General features: G+C 33.5%; 2 protein-coding genes and 1 long non-coding RNA gene across 7 annotated transcripts; 2 read left to right on the forward strand and 1 right to left on the reverse strand.

Moving 5' to 3' along the window:
* Positions 1-2,899: 2,899 nt before the first annotated feature.
* LOC122297325 lies at positions 2,900-6,100 on the reverse strand. 3 transcript variants are annotated; one of them, XR_006238718.1, is made up of 4 exons: positions 5,712-6,100; positions 4,270-5,253; positions 3,907-4,175; positions 2,900-3,381 (listed from the first exon to the last, which is right to left on the reverse strand). It is a non-coding gene; the product is annotated as an uncharacterized LOC122297325 (long non-coding RNA). The 3 variants fall into 3 exon arrangements; XR_006238717.1 differs by having other exon boundaries at positions 2,900-3,401; XR_006238716.1 differs by lacking the exon at positions 2,900-3,381 and having other exon boundaries at positions 3,423-4,175; positions 5,712-6,099.
* Positions 6,101-8,893: 2,793 nt separating this feature from the next.
* LOC122296599 (probable WRKY transcription factor 65) lies at positions 8,894-9,196 on the forward strand. The gene has a single exon (XM_043106401.1). It carries the CDS (start codon positions 8,894-8,896, stop codon positions 9,194-9,196), a length of 303 nt encoding a protein of 100 aa, XP_042962335.1.
* Positions 9,197-13,326: 4,130 nt separating this feature from the next.
* Positions 13,327-17,866, forward strand: LOC122297323 (U-box domain-containing protein 35-like). 3 transcript variants are annotated; one of them, XM_043107357.1, is made up of 9 exons: positions 13,327-13,451; positions 13,553-13,705; positions 14,164-14,258; positions 14,351-14,472; positions 14,597-14,827; positions 15,098-15,419; positions 15,738-15,839; positions 16,058-16,486; positions 16,872-17,866. In XM_043107357.1, exons 2-9 carry the CDS (start codon positions 13,669-13,671, stop codon positions 17,664-17,666), a joined length of 2,133 nt encoding a protein of 710 aa, XP_042963291.1. In that variant the 5' UTR covers positions 13,327-13,451; positions 13,553-13,668; the 3' UTR covers positions 17,667-17,866. The 3 variants fall into 3 exon arrangements, with proteins under 3 accessions (XP_042963291.1, XP_042963289.1, XP_042963290.1); XM_043107355.1 differs by having other exon boundaries at positions 13,352-13,701; XM_043107356.1 differs by lacking the exon at positions 13,327-13,451 and having other exon boundaries at positions 13,529-13,705.
* The last annotated feature ends 2,367 nt before the right edge of the window (positions 17,867-20,233 follow it).

Raw genomic sequence — 20,233 nt, forward strand, 5'->3', positions numbered from 1 at the left:
TATTTTTAAAATGTAATTTTTGTTTTGAAATTTGAAAAAGTTGAATTATTTTTTATATTTTGTTTAGAAATTTGGAAAAGTTATAATGATGAGATGAAAAAGTTAAAAATTTGAAATTGAAAAATATTTACATTTGTAGTATTTGAATATTAAGATAAGATGCAATGTGATGAGATGAGATGAGAGACTGTTATTATCTAAACCAAGCCTTAGGCTTTTTTATCATCCTAAAAGGGTGGAGAGAACATCAAGATGCATCGAGATGATGAGAGTTGTAGATGTTGACTACTCTTCCTTAAAACAGACATGAGTCATAGCATGATCCTGATTCATTAAAAAGAAAGTGTTATTAAATCAGTGTAGAGGGATAATGGTACATGAATCTCATCTTCTTAGATGTTATGCTCATGGGAGACTCGATCGAGCACTTGACCTCTTATCTATAAAACCAAACCAGATCTGTAATTTATAAGTCTCTTATCATAGCTAAAACAACAAGCTTTTATATATGGATTTTAATGTATTGTTTATCCTATTCAAATAGTTAGTTGTATTTATGAATTTGTGCCGATTTGGATATTATATATTATAGTATTATGAGAATGGCTATTAGAAACAGCATCATAATATTCAATTAGTATGGTACGTATATATCTTCTAGGTTCAAATTAACCATGATTACATACCTTATCGAGTACAATATTATAAGAAAACTAAATGATTGTATGTATTTTTATTACCTGAGTATGATAAAGGTAGGTAGTGCATAACATCCTATATTGCTTGATAATGAGAAAAAGTCTACTTTTTTTATAAGAGAAATAATATTTGCAGTCGTGGTTGTGCAAGCGTCGCGCAGTCTCATTGAAAAAAAAGAATTAATATAAGACCCATATGAAAAAAAAAATTAACTTTTTAATCATACGTACACTCCACTCTTTTTTAAAGCGATTGCACGACGTTTGCACATTTCACGACTGTATGTAATATTACTCTTTTTTATAATAACTTTAATGAGATTCAAATTATATCATTGATTAGTTCTTTTAAAATATAGGTTTAAACGTGGCTTATCCCTTTCTTGAGATATGATCACGGTTAGTTAAATAAGAAACTATAATATTTTTTTTTTTTACTGGTCATGCATTTTACTTGATTTTGACACCAAAATCATGTTATTGTTAATGCTTAGTAGTAGTTGTGTTATTAGCTACAAACCCTAGCTATTTCCACAATTTACTAAGTTTATTTAATTTAAAAGACTTAAATTTTGCAAATAATTTAATATAGTCTCGAGTCATTGTATTATTATACATATAAAGAACCTTTAAAAGAGAGCTAGTAATGTTATTATCAATCTTGATCTTCATCATTTGATTGAATGCCTTAATTTTATTTTTCCTATCCCTCCTATGTTTCTATATTTGCAAAGGGAACCTCATAAATTTTGTTTGAGTGAAAAAGAGGAATAATATATCTTTACATGGGGTGCAAATTAAGTGTCATGACTCATGAGCATCAAGAGTAGTAATTGATTGGCTTTTTAACTTCCTTTGAAACTCAATTACATTTATAAAAACATTAGTTACAAAACAAAAAATAATGCATGAGTTGAAAACAAAAAAACAATGAGTTATTCTACTCAGCATTCCTGCGCCACACACCTGCTGAAGAAGAATTTTTTTTATTTTTTTTCCCTCAGCAGATGTGTGATATTGTAGGGTTGCGGGGTAGAATTGTTTGATAAACAAATACACATCGCCAAATCTAGAAGATCCTAACAACTTTTAATTAAAACTATTGACTTAATTAGGTTTGATATTAATTTTCAATTAATAACTTTATATATTTTAATTACATATATTTCTTTTATTTGTCATTTAATAACATAACTAGGTTAAAGCAATGTGTAAAGCACGTTTGCCTAGTTAGATCAAACAATTGTTTTACAAAATAGAGTTTTTTCAACTAACAATAGTTGTCATACCAATGTTTCATTAACTTTCAAATTTTCAATGATAAACCAATTCCTTCAAACCCAATTGCACTAAAACAATTCACCTAAAGTATGCTTGAATAGTTCAAACAACTCTAAATTATTATGCATAAAAAAGTACCCAGATTTATCTTAAAATTATTTCCCATCATCAAACTACAGTGCCACAACCTTAAACCTTCCAAACACTCCCCATTCTCAAAATAGCCTGAAATCATTGCATTCCAGGAAATGCTATCCTTTCTTGACATTCTATCAAACACCAACCATGCATTATAATATTGCCACAATTTACATACAAAGTGATCAAAGCATTAACAACATTGACATCTGACTCAAATCCATATCTTAAGATGGGAACATGAACCTGACTCCCCCTTGCCAAATACATATCTTATGACTCAAATCCCTTTATAGATTAGTACTTATATATCCAAGTGCAATATAACTCGTATAAAGCCTAAAAAAAAAAAAGATCTTTATTACTAACTCATATATTGGAAAGAAAGTTAAATGTAGGAGAGGAATTAAGAAATAGCCAATAAGATGTTTCAAAATGTGAATAGAACCTTTAATAAAAAATAAAAAAATAAAAAATAAAAAAATCTCATATTCTTTGTATTTATTTCCATAAATTTGGTTCTCTCATACAACGAAAAGGGTGGAGAAGTGACCGAACTCAGGCACCAAAGTATTCCCCTAACATCCCTATATAGAACCAAAAATATGCTGCCCAGTGGTAGAAAAACAAAGCCATCGAACGAATGAACACAACCAAAACCTGAAATACATCGCCACCCACCTTCTAATTATAGATAAAAAAGAATAAGTCAAAAAAAATAAAGTTATACAAAATTCACAATTTAAATGCCAAAATAAATGAATAAAAAATGACTTGACAAAGGGGTTAAAACAAAAGAGAGAAGGAAAGAATGACATTGATGTTGAAGGAAGCATGTGTGGCATCCTTTTACTTAGATAGTGAAATGATCATAGATAAAAGAAAATCTGAAATAATATAAACAAAATTTTTATTTTATTTTTTAAAAGAGGCTACCGAAAACAAGTGTATGAATAAACATAAAAAAAAACCCATCTTGCATGCTAAATCCCATGCTACTCATTTACGTTGCTGATGATGTGACCCTCACTTTGGAACTTTGATGTAGAAACGATGCTAGGCATGGATCTGAGTGTAGTGGGAGACCATTTCGAGCCCTCAAAGCTCTACAGTTTGCTGCTGCCGGCCATCAGGATTTAGAACAACATAGGTCAAACAATTTTCCTTGATGATAGCTTTACATTTTAGTTCATTTGCCTCTTGGAAATAAGTCTACTTATCACTTGAGCTGCAAATGGCAACATTGCAGCAACATTGTTTTTGGCTGCATGTCGGTACATAAAGCTACAAGGTGTAATTAAAGAATTATGAAACTCATCAATGTTTCCATCAATAAAAAATATACAAAAGATAGCAGCCCCAAAGCTTTGCAAGTGGCGGATCAACTGGCAAAGAATTTTGAAATGTAATTGTGTAACATACATGCCAAAGACAATAAACAAACTTGGTTAATGAGATCCCATGAAAAAAGTTGGCAACAAACAAGGGGCATAAAGTTGCTAAGAGATGATGATAGAAAAAATAGAATTTGCCAAGGCATCAACTTTAAGTTTATCCTGTCAAAAGTTAGGACCAAGCATTTGTATAGGGTGATGCAAAGGCCTGAATTGTCAAAAAACAGAATCAACCTGAATGCCAAAATGCGCTAAAGTCCCAAGACGTGGACAACTTATTCAATTTGAGAGGAACTCAAAAATCATTCCTGCTATAATGGCATTGACCCCAAAGCTATTTCTTTCTCATATTTCTCTATCAATAACATTCACTTCATCCCATTAAGTGTTTGCACCTTACTGAAGGAGGTGGATCCCAATACACACCATCATATGGTGCTCCAAATCTTGTAGGATCAATAGTGGCATATTTAATCCAAGCAGAGATGCGATCAACCCAAACTCCATCACCATGCTGGAATCGGAACTTGACTCTTGATTGTGGGGAATTGCTGGGTTTCCACCAGAATCAAGAAGTCTTAAACTCCAAACACCAAATTGATTCTTTTCCATTTTGTGGTTGGCACCATTCCATCCATTAAAGTCCCCAACGAGTTGCGCTTCCCTGCATTATAGGAAATATAACTTCTAAGAAATGATTGATCTATACAATAGCCAGCGAAGATAATCACTTTATACTTGAAACTTCACAAACTCACTAAACAACAGGAGCCCACTCACGGTACACAATTCCACCTTCTTCTCTATTAAATTCAAACTTAAGATAACCTACAGAATGAATGAAGCAAACAATGAGTTGTGCTTCTCTGCATTATAGAAAATCGAACTTCTAAGAAACAATTGATCTGTACAATAGCCAGCAAAGATAATCACTTTATACTTGAAACTTTACAAACCCACTGAACAGCAGAAGCCCACTCACAGTACACAATTCAACCTTTTTTTTTTGTTAAATCCAAACTTCAGATAACCTATAGAATGAATGAAGCAAAAAATGAGGTTTTATATTGAAGAAGAAACTACTAAGCAGGTAAAAGAATTTGCTAAGTTGCTTAACCTAGAAAGGATATGAACCTAATAGAGGCCAATGGATAACCAATTAAACGAAAATGGAAGCAAGTAAAAGAACTTATGCACTCAACATGATGCTTTTGATTGTATATAAAAAAATACATACCAATCCATCTTGGAGCAAAATTATTTATTTTAAGCACTTGTAAGTAGAGTAATTTATTTATTATAGGCACCTGTAATGTTAAATATAGATTTTTTAGTACTTCTTAACAACTCTCCATGCACAAATGGAAAAATAAAGTGGAAATGAAGGAATTTTCACATCTCCTAAAAGCTAATAACCTCATGAAAATTCCTCAAGACCTCCTTCATCTTTCTTGAGAAGTGCCTTCTGATCTACATATCTCCTCATTCTATATCCAAAGTGGTCGCTAAATGATTCTAGGCCTGGATCAATGCCCAAGATACAAATATTATCATAAACTCGTCGGTCAATCTGTCCCAATAACCACACAACCCATTTTGAATGAAGTAAATAAAGCTAGACCCATCTACCCCTACAAGTGACTTCCCTGTGACATTCTCGAGAGGGTTTAAAGCAAAAAATGTTCCTCCAAGAGAGATCAAAACGTCTTTCGCTTGCTTGTGCTAATCTCTAAGCATCTGATCTGCTTACAAAAACCAAAAAAAAAAAAAAACAGTGAGATAAGCTATGAGAACAAAAACACAAATAAGAAAAACTCAAATCACCACACTTGGTTCTCAAAGGACCAAATAACCCATATTGACGAATGATGAAGAACTGAACTTATACTCAGTCAAGACGAAATGAAAAAGACAAAAATTGAAATCACTGCACTCTGTTGAACAGGGGCAAAAATTGGCACCCCTTGAAACCAAAATATTAGTAAACTGTAGATTCAGATGTCAAAAAAATAAAGTAAATAAAGCTTTAAATGATTAAAAAAATCAATGAAATTAAACCCAAAAACCCTAAAATGCAAAACTATCTAAACGAATCCAAATGCACGAAACACAGGTCTAGCAGAAACTACGAAAATCCAAACCCAAAACATGATCAAATTCGAAACACGAGACACCAAAAAATGCCAACACGAAATCCAACCAGTAGAGTTTTTGTCGAGCTAGCTGCCGTTGACCGTGGAGAGGTGGTTTTCATCGAACCCTAGGAACACATTCGGAAGCCTCGCATTCTCCCTCTCTCTATGGGTTTGGTTTTTGTTGGAGAAATGAGTGTTGAGTTGCAGTGGGTCCAAATCCGCAGCATCTAAGGCGTAGTGGAGGAGATTGGGAGGTGATGGCCTTCGTTCGGTGACATCTACCACGACGTGCAAAAAAAAAAAAAAAATGTTACAGGAAACAAATCTAAAGATGCAAACACGAAGATGAAGAGAACATATCAGAAGAATTAAAGAAGAAAGAAGACGAAGAGACAAAAAAGAAAACGAGTTTGGTTTTGGAGAGAGAAACGAATAAGAATATTCAGAAAAATAAAAAAGACGGAAAGGTGAAAGATTTACATTTATGGTACACAGATGGAGTTTATACAAACACGTTAACTTTAACAGAAAAGCCCAAAAATTCCATTTCATAGACACTTTTTATATATAGAAGATAATGTGACCTTTGTTAAAAAAGATGGAACATTGTTGATCATTGATCTATCCTAACTTCTAGGGTATCATGTTCATGGAAACTACTAAAGTTTCAAATTAATTTATAATTGTCAACTACCTCTATCCTAATTAGAGAAATACTACAGCTACAAAGAGATATTATAAAAATAGACTCAAAATTAATTTGATTTCGTATGAAATGTTAGATTTACTTTACAATAAAAATAATTTTATAATTTAACGTATGTATCACAAGAAGTCATATCAATTTGTGAGTTTACTTTTATAAAATCTTTTTATGCCTAAAGTATTTCTCATATAAATATATATATATATTCTAATATTACCAGGAAGAAATTAGTGGGGGTAGATCATGAGATGTGATGGTTTACTATTAATATATTTGTGAACGTTTAAATATACAAATGTTTCTTGATATGCATAAAGTTGGGATAGGTGTATACACTACAACAAAATTGAGATTTAGTGACGCTTTAGAATTGCTAATAGTCCTCAAATTGTCACAAAAAATCAGTTTTTGTGACGGTTTATACAAACGGTTACTAAATCTAGATGAGAATTCGTGTGACATTCGAATGTAGGCAAATTTATGTTTGAACGATACATGGACGTTTGAACGTTAAAGATTTTTACGTGCGAACGTAATATTTTTTAGTGCCAACGTTCGAATGTTAGTGAGTGAAGTTCGAATGTTGGATAGAGTATTTGGCAAATATGACTATAATTTAAATTTTATGTCGTTTTTAAATAAAATAATACATCCTTTGTGAAAAATTATTACAAATTTAAAGAGATTAAAATTTGAAACGCGATGATTTAATATTAAAATTGGATAAGCTAACATGAAAGATAATTGAGAATTGAAATTGAAAACAATAGATAAATTAAATAATATTAACAATACATTAATACTTCTCATTCGGCCATGAACGTTCACGCCCCAAGCTGAGCAGTGTTCGAGTTGGCTCCCTCTCGGCCCCATTTTCTTGTTGTCAGATAAAAGCCATATCCTGAATTAATAAGAACAAGACATTAGAACCATAGTTATAAATATTTTGTAATAAAATTTAAACTGTTATTGATAACGTTCAAATGGTTAGACGTACACCTTCGAACGTTATAAGTAAAATTCAAACATATAAGACTATGAGTTCGAATGAGACTAGTAAACACTCAAACATTCGAATGTGTTTACATTTAAACGTTCGAATGTGATAAGAATAGATGCACATGCGAACGAAAACAATTTTACATTTGAATATTTCCCACTTAAACGTTTGGATTTAAGTGCATCATTAGGAACTAAAGGATTAAAGTTTGAACATATTTTACCATGTTCGAAGCTCAAAGGTTAACATTTGAACGTTTTATATCACGTTCGAATGTGATAGTAATGTTCAAATGTGGTATGGAAACGTTCAAACATATATCCTAAACATTCGAACATATATAAATTCCACCTTCGAATGTCAGTGGCATGTTTGAAACTCAACGATCGTTTACGTTCAAACGTTGCTATTAAATAATAATATATATATTAGTATATTATGTAGAGTGGTGTTATTCTGATGCCTGCGTAGCACCGCTCCATTTGAGTGCTAGCACATTTGTGCCTTTTTTTTTAACGTTTCTTTCAATTTTCATATTTTCTGAATATATTTAAAAAAATAAAAAAAATACACCAATACACTTAAAATCACTTCCTTAATCACTAAGTAAAAAATGAAATGAAATAAAATAAAAATTCTTTTTGGGTCAACTTGGGCTGTAAGCCGTAGGCGTCATATTAGTGTTTTTCTTATATATATACACATGTATATTATACTATTCATATATATATTATCGATGTATAATATATAAGTATACATATATACTTATACCATATGTATATACTTATATAATACTATATATATAATACTTATATTATAATACTATATACTGTTTTATAGTGTACTATATAAATATTATTATAATATAATACTATATAGTTTGTATATTATAATATAAGTATTATATTAATATATAAGTATTATACTAAATACTGATTAGTATAATACTATATACACTTAACTAGTATATACCCCAAGGGATGTAGCACTACTCCACAAATTAGATTGAATGTCATGAAAACTTGGGAATTGTAAGAAATTCCAACCATTAGTTTTATTAATGATTACTATGTATTGATGCATATGAAAAATGAGAGACATTTTGTGCAGGGCTGGGCACGTGAAGGAATAATAATGTAGGGTTATGCTTTCCGGCTTTCCAAAATAATATATTCTGTATAGTGTATATATTATATAGTATATATATACTATATGCGTTATATATATAGTATATATTATATATTATGTATTTTATATTATATATACTAGTATATGTATTATATAGTATATTATACTACACCATATATACTATAGTATAGGCTTGCAACCTCGTCTGGTAAAGCCGGTTTTGTACCCGACCTGATCCGCAAGACCTCATTTAAGGAGCTAACCTGGACGGACTCGACCCGAACAAAACTAAACTGGGTCGAACTCTTATGACCCGACTTTATGTTTTCGTATGACTCGAGTGTTTTCGATCTATCAGAAATGAAAACTTAGGATGTCCAGCAAGAAAACAGGTAGAGAGGAGCCCCTGGACGATGCTAGTGGTCACCTACTCCTGTGAGCACAACCATATGTGGCCGGCTTCTAGGAACCACCACTCAACGAACAAACCCGTAAAGCTTGAAACCATTGCAAGCGCCAAGCCCAAGCCGGAGGATAAGTTCGCGGATCTAGAGGACGAGTCATCTTTGATGGCGAGCAACGAGTTCAGTTGGTTCAGCGACATGGAGACGACGTCTTCGACAGTGCTCGAGAGCCCCATTTTTGCAGAGAGGAGTTCAGGCGACGTCGACGTGGCGATGTTTTTCCCAATGAGGGAGGAGGACGAGTCGCTATAAGCCAATCTGGGGGAGCTACCGGAGTGCTCTGTTGTCTTCCGTGGCGTGGGACCACGATTCCAGATCTGTCTATTTGAACCCACCCTAACACGTCCCCTCCCCCCAGTTTGTCTTGCGCCATGGAAGATAGACTATGTGCATACTCCCGAGCAATTTCCCACTTTCCTACAACAGTTAAAGAGGAATGGTTGGTTCTACGCACTCTCAGAGAAGGCAATAGTAGAAGGAAAACATGATCCATGTCCACTGCATACATCATGGCTCAAAGAATTGAAAATTGTCTCACGTTGTGGCTCAAGAATCTATTGTAGTTCAAGCGAGCTTTGGTTTGGTTTTCCTTCACCCATTTTGGTTTTGACTGGTTTTCAAGCAAACCCATTTCTTGATGGTTGAGTCTTATGTAAAGGAAATCACATCCCAGGACTAGTTGAGCTTCACATACTTGGAGTCTTGGAGGCTCCAGTTTGAGAAAATTGAAGGTTTTCGGTGGGTTGAAGAATAAAATCTAACCCGTCTTTTTATCGGATCGGTGAACCAATGATTTATAAGTCGTCATCTAACGGGTCGATTTGATTCGAATCACTCGGTTTGTCGGGTCATATGCATAGGCCTACTATAGTATATTATATACTATAGTATATATATTAATTATATATTGATTATATATCCTGGTACACATAGTTGGTATAAGAGCCATTGGTTATTATATTGGTATATTATATATATATATATATATCTTATTGTTATTTTATTTTATTGTTTATTTATTTTGTTTATGTTTAATTTCATGATGAATTATATATTGTTTATTTATTATGTTTATGTTTAATTTCATGATGAATTATATATATAACATATATATATTATATATACTAGTATATATATTATATAGTATATTATACTACAACATATATACTATAGTATATTATATACTATATATAATATATAATACATATTATATATTATTTATAATAATAAAGTACATTTTTTTTTTAATGTTTGAACGTATATACATATATATTCAAACGTGGAAAAAATGCAGAAAATTTTTCACTCATTTTTAAATAACGTTCAAACTTTAAATTTTAACGTTTGGACGTTACTTTTTAAACATTCAAATGTTATTAGTTAACATTCGAACGTTACTTTTTAAACATTCAAACGTCATATCAAATCAGAACGTTTTAATGAATAAACACATGTGAGGAAGTAGAATTATTTTTTTCTGCTTCTCCCGTGTGTGAAAGAGAGAGTGAGGTTGAGAGAGGGTTGTGGGTTAGAGAGAGAGTGTGTGTATGTGTTAGAGTGAGAGAAGGTTATAGAGAGAGTAGAGTGAGATAGGGTTAGTATTTTTGCTCTCTCTATTGATTTTAGTAAGGAAAAACTCTTCTTTTCTGTGAATGTTTTGTAATTTTATACTATTTATTTTGTGTTTCTTTATATATATGTCTTTAACTAACTAATGTTGTGATTTTTTTTAATGATTGGTTGTTGTGACTTGTTCAAAACTTGTGATTTGTAAGAAAATATTGTGAGTGATTGGTATATTTTTAAACTTTATTAATATGTTTATATATTTTGTTGTGAATAATGATGAATATTTTGATGTGTATAATGTCAGTTGATTGTAGATTTTGAAATATTAGATATGGGTATAATATTGTGAGTTGAGTAGTGACTTTTGATTGTATATATTGTGAATATGTTGTGAATTGGATATTATTGATGAATTAGAAGGAATTGAATTATTTATATTGATGAATTAGAAGAAAATCTTTGTGATACGGATGATGTAATATGATGAATTAAAATGAAAAATTGTGTTGTGTGTATATTTATTCTTAAAATGAAATTATAAATATTGGTGTATATTTATGGATTAAAATGAATATGTTTTACAATTGTGTATGTGAATTTGAAGCATATTTTGTGGTTATTTTTTTGTAACTATGTTTTGGTATTTGTGAATTAGTTATTATTGTGCATATATATATATATGTGCTTTGTGAATTAGTTTAGTCTATAAGAATATGCTATTATATTGTGAATTTGTGTATTACAGTATTTATTAAAATTGTTGATAATATGTGAAATATTATGAATTTATTTGTGAATGTGTTTATATATTGTGGAAATATATAATATCGTTATGAATAAATTTGTAAATTTTTATTGAATATGTTAGGAATAATTTATTAAATTATGCAACATGTCAATAATTTAATTTTTTATTTGTATTTCTTTTAAAATGTTATTTATTTTGCATTTTTCTTTATCAAATGAGTATATGAGGTCAAGACAGCAAGAGTTGGAATCTCTCTAGAGTGACAGTCTGATTTAGAGACACGTTTGTAGAAGAAACAGAGAGACCAGGAGGAAAGAATGCGCAATGAAGTCTAAGAACAAGTGCAAAGGTAGATGAAAGTCTAGATAGAGCGTGTTATGTCACTACAGCAGAATCGCGGTGGGTGAGAAAAGAAGAAGAAATGAAGTCAATTCAATTTTCTCGTTGTGTAGAACTTTTAATATCTAATTTTACAACTATATAAAATATTGTTAGTTGTTAATTTGATGGTGTAATATGATGATATACTTTGTATACTTTTTAATTTTATAAAAATAGTATTTTTGATCTGAATATATATAACAAATGTTCGAACGTTGGTTCACGTTCAAACTAATGTTTGAAAGTAATTACACAAAATTATGAAATAACTTTTGAATGTACGACCAAATGTTCGAACGTATTCACTTTCAAAACGAGCACAACATTTGAATGTTTAAATGATTTACGTTTGAACGTTTTGTTTGACGTTCGAACGTAAATATGATACATTTGAACTATAACCAACGAACATCAACTTTTTTTCTTCGAATGTCAATCGGTCGGGTTAACGTTTGAATGTTCTGTTGGACGTTTGAACGTTATATTTTGTGACAGATTTCAACTGTCACAAAAAATCTCACATTCCAACGTGACATCAAACTGAAGACCTCCAACCGTCACTAAAAATATTTTTTGTAACGGTTGAATAGTAAATTGTCACCAATTATTTTCTGTGATGCACATTAGGTGACGGTAGTCGTGAATGTTTCGAACCATCATCAAATGTCTTTAGTGACGTTTTGGTTATTTTCTGTGACATTTTTCTCTATCACAAAATACCAATTGTGTTATAGTGTGTGGTACTCAAAGATGACAAAGGAGATTTGGTGATGGCTGTAAGTAAAGTGGAGAATGAAGTGCATGATCCTGAAACCATTGTACTTATGTAGGCTATGCTTCGGGTTTTACAGTTGTGTGCTCATTTAGGATTCTCAAGACTTATTTTAGAAATTAATGATTATTTGTTGATGGTTAAAGAGCTACAAGATGATAAAGAATCTTATTCAACTATTGAAAATCTACTCAAGGAAATAAAGAGTATGCTACAATATTTTACTGAGTTTGAAATTCAGCATGTACATCTTCTAGGAAATGAGACTGCTCATAGACTACCCCGTTATGTTTGGAATTAATTTTGAAAATATATATTGACATGTGGTGGGTTGATGTCCCACTATTTATTTCTCAAGCTATTTGGGTTGACATGAAGAATAGCTTGTAATGTTTGATTCTTTATTAATGAATGGTTTGTTATCAATGAATGATTCTTTATATATATATATATATATATACACACACACACACAAATGTTTTTGTATTTTTTTCTTTAAAAAACATAATATATAATGTCCCTCACACACTGATTTGTTAATCTTTGACAGGCAAAATTAACATTAATTCTAACCTAACCTCAATATTATCAACAATATATATAATTATCCCAATGAAAAACATATATATTCTAAGCAGGGAAAAGCTAGCATGCAAGTAATTAAGCCCACGTATGTACCTTTTTTTATCTTTCTGTGTCCAGAACTAGAAGTAGTCCCAATATAGAGTGTTGTGGATGACTTAAAAAATGGCCAGACTTGATCTGAAACTGTTGAGGCCTGGTCAAATTGCCTAAATCAAGCGAATGGCGGAGAGTACTTACATTCAAGAGTTATGTACGTCCGTTTTTTCCTGGTCGTCTTTTCAGCTCCACACATTCAGAGCAAGTAACTAAGCTGCATGCATGCTTTTCTGATCCTCTCTCTCTCTCTGCAAATTCAAGCCGTGGTTTTTTGTGGCACTGCAGTGGCCATTCTGGTGGAAATTTTGGGCATTATTGGTGCATGCTCTGGTGGGTGGTCGTGGCTTTCGCCGCCGGTTAGCAACATTAATATCTGATCGATCCTCCATTGCAACGCTGAGTACTTAAAATTGCTATATAATATATTAATGGTTCCCCACTTCCCTCCCGATGACAGTTCTGCACCACTCAAGTCCACCGCTGTGGCCATTGACAAGGATAAGAACAGCCCGCACGCCGTCCGATGGGCTATTGATCATCTTGTTATCAGTAATCCCTCAATTATCCTAATCCATGTTAGGCACAAAAGCAGTACCCAACAACATCGTAGGTACCCTCTCTCTTTCATCATTGTCGATTATATATGGGATCATAACTCATGATTATGCACAATGATACCATATATCATGAATTATGATTAATATTATACTCATGTATACATGATCTGGATGAGATTAAAACGATAAGGATCTCCTATAATTTTTTAATACAAACATTTTCTACCATTTGAAAAGAGATATACATGATAATATATGGACGTTACTAATTTAATGTTGAGTTATACATTATCAACATACAATGTCATTTAATACAATAAAGTGTACACGCCGTATCAAACTTTCTCGAAAATGTTTTGACTTAGAAAATTCTAGGAAATCTTAATTTGATTATGAAAATGTTATCTGCTCTATATACCTTAATGGATATAGTTGATCATTATTATTGTAGGAATTTTGTAGGGCTTGGGGGGTTCTGATTTTATGTATTTTGTTGAGAGTAATCATGCAGAAAGTGGGAATGATCATGGAGAATCAGGCGATCATCATCACTCGGATGGCAAAGAGCTCTTCATGCCCTACCGCGCATATTGTGCTCGTAAAGGGGTACGTACGTACGTATAGTTTGTGTACAATACATATATATAACACTAAAGTAATTACAAAATAATATATATCTGATGATTGTTGAATGACAGATTCAATTGAAAGAAGTTGTCGTCGAAGATAATGACGTTTCTAAAGCACTTCTGGACTATGTTAATAAGAACTGCATCGACAGTATTGTAGTTGGTGCATCCACAAGGAATGCCCTCACAAGGTGATCTCTCTCTCTCTCTCTCTCTCTCTCTACATATATATATATATATATATGTATTTGTGTGTGTGTGTGTACGTGTGTGTGAAAGGATGGAAACTTGAACTTTCATGTTGGATTAATGCAGAAAGTTCAAAGGTTATGATGTAGGAAGTGGCTTACTGAAATCCGCACCGCATTTCTGTTCGGTGTATGTGATTTCGAAGGGGAAGATATTCTCAGCACGAACAGCACCAAGGCCCCTGATTAATGCTGTTACCCCACCCAAACAACCATCTGGTCCATCTCCAATGTCTGGACTTCCACCACCAGTACCTGAAGTACACAACGGGGAGGACAATGGGGCCAGTGCCACCAGGTACGTATGAACCACCCAAAACTTGAGAAGAACTGATATTAGTCCCATTGAGAATCAAAATCTCTTGATTCTTTTATGAATCATTAATACATTCTAATTCATATGAACATGATCTATGGGTCTTTGTTATTTATAAACCTAATTACTTGCTGTGGTTGATGTGTCAATGAAAAGGTTTGCAAAAAGATTTATTATTATGCTGATATTATGAGCGAAGTTCTTGATTTATTTGCTAATGTGTGTGCACCTTTTCTTGATGAACATGCACAGATCTGCAAGGTCACCATGGAGAACTAGTGGAGGGCATGACAAATTAATGCGTTTGGAAAGGCCGGGGAGTGAGACGTTGAGAGCAACAACAACACGTGATCGCGAGAGGACCAAAAGTAGTCCAACCAATCTTTTAATAGAGAACATAGACCTTCCTTACCGAGGGGCGCCGCCAAGGCCTTCCTTTGGCCACGATTCTCATGTTGATGATGGTGATCTTTTACCAGGGCCAATGGTGATGGGATCTATGGATTTATCAGATCAAAATTTGGATTTCAACATTCCACATTCTCCCAAGGATCCCTTGGCCAGACACTCTGCCGTAAGTAGTAGTACTACAACTTGAATATATATTGCAATATATGTATGCTTGAGATCATGATAGTCCACAAAGTGTGCACTTTAATATCTCTATTCTCGAGTAATGCTAGATTTGCATGCACAAGACATGGGGTGCAAGCTTGGGACAAGCCTCTCTTAATTAGATTTTTTTTTCTTTTTGGATGGATCGATCTCACTTTTCAAGAGGCTTGTATGCATAAGACTTGCACAAATCATTTTCCATAAAGAAGTGGCATGGGTCATCGTATTTAGTCAAGTTTTATTAGAGTATGAGTTGCTACATGGTTCAATATTGCAGAGAGACTTAGAAGCTGAGATGAAGAGATTGAGGCTCGAGTTGAAGCAAACCATGGACATGTATAGCACAGCTTGCAAAGAAGCAATCTCGGCCAAAAATAAGGTGATGTTAATGCAATATATAACATTTTCAGATTTTCATAAAGGAGAATTTCCACCAAGTCACCTTTTTTACATCACTTTTTATAGTGAAATATCATGTGTTTTATTAAATTAGTTTCCATGGCAGTAAGTCTACCAATCAACAAAACAACATGAATGTTGCTATGCTAGCCTAGTACGTTATATAACTATAAAACGCTTTGTCACTAACTATGTCAGGCTAGAGAGCTTCATCAATGGAAATTGGAGGAGGCTCGCAAGTTTGAAGAAGCGAGGCTGGCTGAAGAAGCAGCCCTAGCAATTGCAGAATTAGAGAAAGCTAAGTGCAAAGCAGCCATTGAAGCAGCAGAGGCGGCACAGAGGCTAGCAGAGAAGGAAGCTCAGAGAAGAAAACAGGCAGAGATAAAAGCCAAGCGAGAAGCAGAAGAGAAAAATCGGGCATTGACTGCATTGACACATGGTGATGTCCGGTATAGAAAATATGCCATAGAAGAAATTGAAGTTGCAACTGAGAAGTTTTCTCAATCAATGAAAATTGGTGAAGGTGGATATGGACCTGTGTATAAAGGCATACTTGACCACACCCCTGTTGCCATCAAAGTTTTGAGACCTGATGCTGCTCAAGGGAGGAAGCAATTCCAACAGGAGGTAAGATATAATGCTATTAAAAGTTTAGAACAATATTAATGGTTAGTCCTTGGTTTATAAACTTCTTTTAAAAAAGGTCATTGGTTTGCAAGACTTTTACTTATAAACTAGTCGATCGTAAATTCTCGGATAGCCTCCTCTCCAGGCCTAGTCGGAAGTTTGAAGAGTGGATGACACCCACCCACCCCCATTGTGCAAGGTTGGGACTAGGTCTTGCCGTTGGGATTGGGCGACGGTGAAATCTTAATGCCATAAATTTCACAAGTAAAAATAAAGAAGATTTAAAAGTTATAACCACCTTACCCTTTAGCCATATTGGTTATATATATATATATATATATATATTTAAGGTGACATCACTATATGTATACAAAATGATGTACAGGTTGAAGTCCTTTGCAGCATCAGACATCCTAACATGGTCCTCCTCCTTGGTGCCTGTCCCGAGTATGGTTGTTTGGTCTACGAATACATGAATAATGGCAGCTTAGAAGATCGGTTGTTTCGAAGAGGCAACAGCCATCCACTTTCCTGGAGGAGACGATTCACAATAGCTGCTGAGATTGCCACTGCACTGCTTTTCCTTCACCAAGCAAAGCCAGAACCACTTGTGCACAGGGACCTTAAGCCTGCCAACATCCTCTTAGACCGCAACTATGTGACCAAAATCAGTGATGTTGGCCTAGCACGTTTGGTCCCACCTTCTGTGGCTAATAGTGTCACACAATATCACATGACTTCAGCTGCAGGGACCTTTTGTTACATAGATCCTGAATACCAACAAACAGGCAAGTTGACAACCAAATCGGACATATATTCATTGGGGATAATGCTGCTCCAAATCATCACAGCCAAGCCCCCAATGGGTCTTGCCCACCATGTTCAGAGGGCCATTCAAAGACAGACATTTGCAGAGCTGCTTGACCAAACTGTGACGGATTGGCCCATGGAGGAGGCTCTAGTATTTGCTAAATTGGCATTGAAGTGTGCAGAGCTGAGGAAAAAGGACAGACCAGATCTTGCCACAGTTATAGTGCCTGAGCTCAACCGATTGAGAGAGCTTGGTACGACTAGTGAAACAAACAGTAGTCATGGACACAGTAGTAGTGGTCAGAATCAGAGCCATATGTCAAATCATCTAGCATCGACTTCGAATGCTAGGACAACAAATGAAAGTTAGCTTTGTTATTTTCTCAGATCACATACACTACTAGATGTCCTTCATCTTTAAGGACATGATTATTTTACTTTTGATGTTCCCATTTAAATTGTTCTATTATTGTAATGCTTATAGCATTATGAGTTGCCTACGGGTGGCACCCTATAATAGCTATGACATTATGCTGTGTAGAACCATATACATGGTGATCATTTTGTTAATGATAATTAATGTAAAGTTTTTTTTTTTTTTTTAATGGAAGATCAACTTCATTGTTTTCTTGAGATGTTATTTCCATAAAATAATAAGTTGGTATAACACTGGCTATTTTAATTAATCTCACATGAAAATCCTCCCAAAATATGATCCTAAGCTAAGAGCAGACTGTCACAATGAGAAGCTGTTACTATTTTCAAACATGTAGGTGGTGTATTCTTTCTTGGATTTTTCTATTTCCTAAAGGCATGAATTGTGACGCCCCCAAATTTCGCTTGGGATCGGACAGACAACTGAAGCGTCAGGACATGTAACACAAGGTTACCTGCCCTCGTTCATAATATATAAGATGCAATGTTTCTAACATATATCTAGCATTATGCAATATTCGCAACAGATAATTTTTTTTCTTGAGCAATACTATGCACCAAACATATAATATCCCAAATGATTAAAGTGTAATCCATGCATACTTCAAAAAATAAACATCCACGATTACAATAGGGGTCTCAGAAGACTGTAATTTAAAAAATATGGGAGACTAGGCTCCATATTACATTACCGCAATACACTATTGGACCAATTCGTCAAGTAACTCCCATAACTCGATCAACGAGGCCAAAATACTATCCAAAAGAAAACTAACTATGGAGGTTATAAGCCCCACATCTCATCTGCGATGTTTAGTCAACCTCTTTTATTCTGCCTATGTCTGCTTCCTGTTCTACTCCTGACACATCGTCTACCATTCGAGGGGAATGGTAGTTGGGACTACCGCAGTGAAATTTGATTACAAATCTCCATAAGTTAACAGTAAACTTTCACATAGATTAATGATGCATACATGGCAGTAAAGACATAAATGCATAATCAAGTCAAAAGTAAGTATAACATAACTTGACATAACGTGGCATGAAATAATAAGTATAACTTATCTTGACATAACATGGCATGAAATAATAAGCATAACGTGGCTTGACATAACATGGCATTAGCTTACATAACTTGAACTGAAACTAAAACTTAGCTTGACGTGACATGAACTTGAATCATAACATGGATGTGAACTTGAAATGTAACATGGCCGCGAACTACTTGAAACTTGACATGAACGTAAGTTTGAACATAACGTAACGTGAAACATGACTTGAACGTGAAATACATGAATTTGAAATCTTGCTCAACAGACTTAATTAATCAAGTGACTATACAGGTGCTACATGGGTCCCTTTGAGCCGTGTGTCCCTGCCGATTACCGCATCACAATACAAATATCTACACCAGTTGTAAGTGCATTAATACGTACTCTATAGTTGTTGTGGCTCCACATATTCTGCGTGTCACAATTGTTGTGTCTCACGTAGTGTATGTTCCACAGTTGTTGTGGTCACATGAATTGTTTGTGCCACACTTGCTGTGAACACACGTAAAATAAATTATGACTACATCGGCGTTAGTGCCTGGCGCGCTCCGGTGACCAGCTAGTTAGGCCCCATTCGCAACTTGTTGATTGTACTTCATCAACTCAGAAAATTTTACACCTATTTAGACACTCCAGTGTGAACAAAGGAGTTTCACTAAGATATTACCTCATCCTAATACTTGGGGTCATGATTGACATAAAAACTTAACATGACTATTCTCGAGATACACAAACTGTATTTAAAACAGGACGTGACATGAATATGAAAGGACATAAGTCCTGACATAGTGTAACGTGACATGAATGTAAGATGATAGGCATAATGTACCCTGATACATTAATGTAACAGACAACATTTCATAACATGACATACATGTAACAGATAATATTTTGTAACATAACATGTAACAAACAATATTTCATAACATGGCATAATATATGATAGACAATATTTCGTAACATGGCATACATGTAACAAATAATATTTTGTAACATGACAAAACATGTGACAATGAATATTATGTGATATGACATACATGTAACAGATGGTATACGTAATGTAACATACTTGCAACAGATAGCAACATGTGACAGAATATATTATGTAATAGATAGGTATTTCATGACAGAAAAATTCATGTGTTGAACCCAAGATTTCAAGTTGCTGTAATTATAAATTTACACATAGATTTTAATGATAACAAATGAATTCAAAGAATAAATGAGTCTCAAGTTCAAGTTGTCCACACAATGAAGTCAAGCACATCAATAAACCAAGCATGAGTAAGAAGGAAAAAAGTTCACATTAAAGTCATAGAGTAATGTTGTAAATCTCTTAAAAATTCAAAATTAGGATTAAAGTTCTTCAAAATTAATATTTTATCATAAATCATTAAAATATATTTTCTACATGTGCATGAATATTTTGAAAATTAAATTTGAAAATTTT

Source organism: Carya illinoinensis, chromosome 15 (assembly GCF_018687715.1).
Source record: "Carya illinoinensis cultivar Pawnee chromosome 15, C.illinoinensisPawnee_v1, whole genome shotgun sequence".
In the NCBI taxonomy this organism is placed as follows: Eukaryota; Viridiplantae; Streptophyta; class Magnoliopsida; order Fagales; family Juglandaceae; genus Carya; species Carya illinoinensis.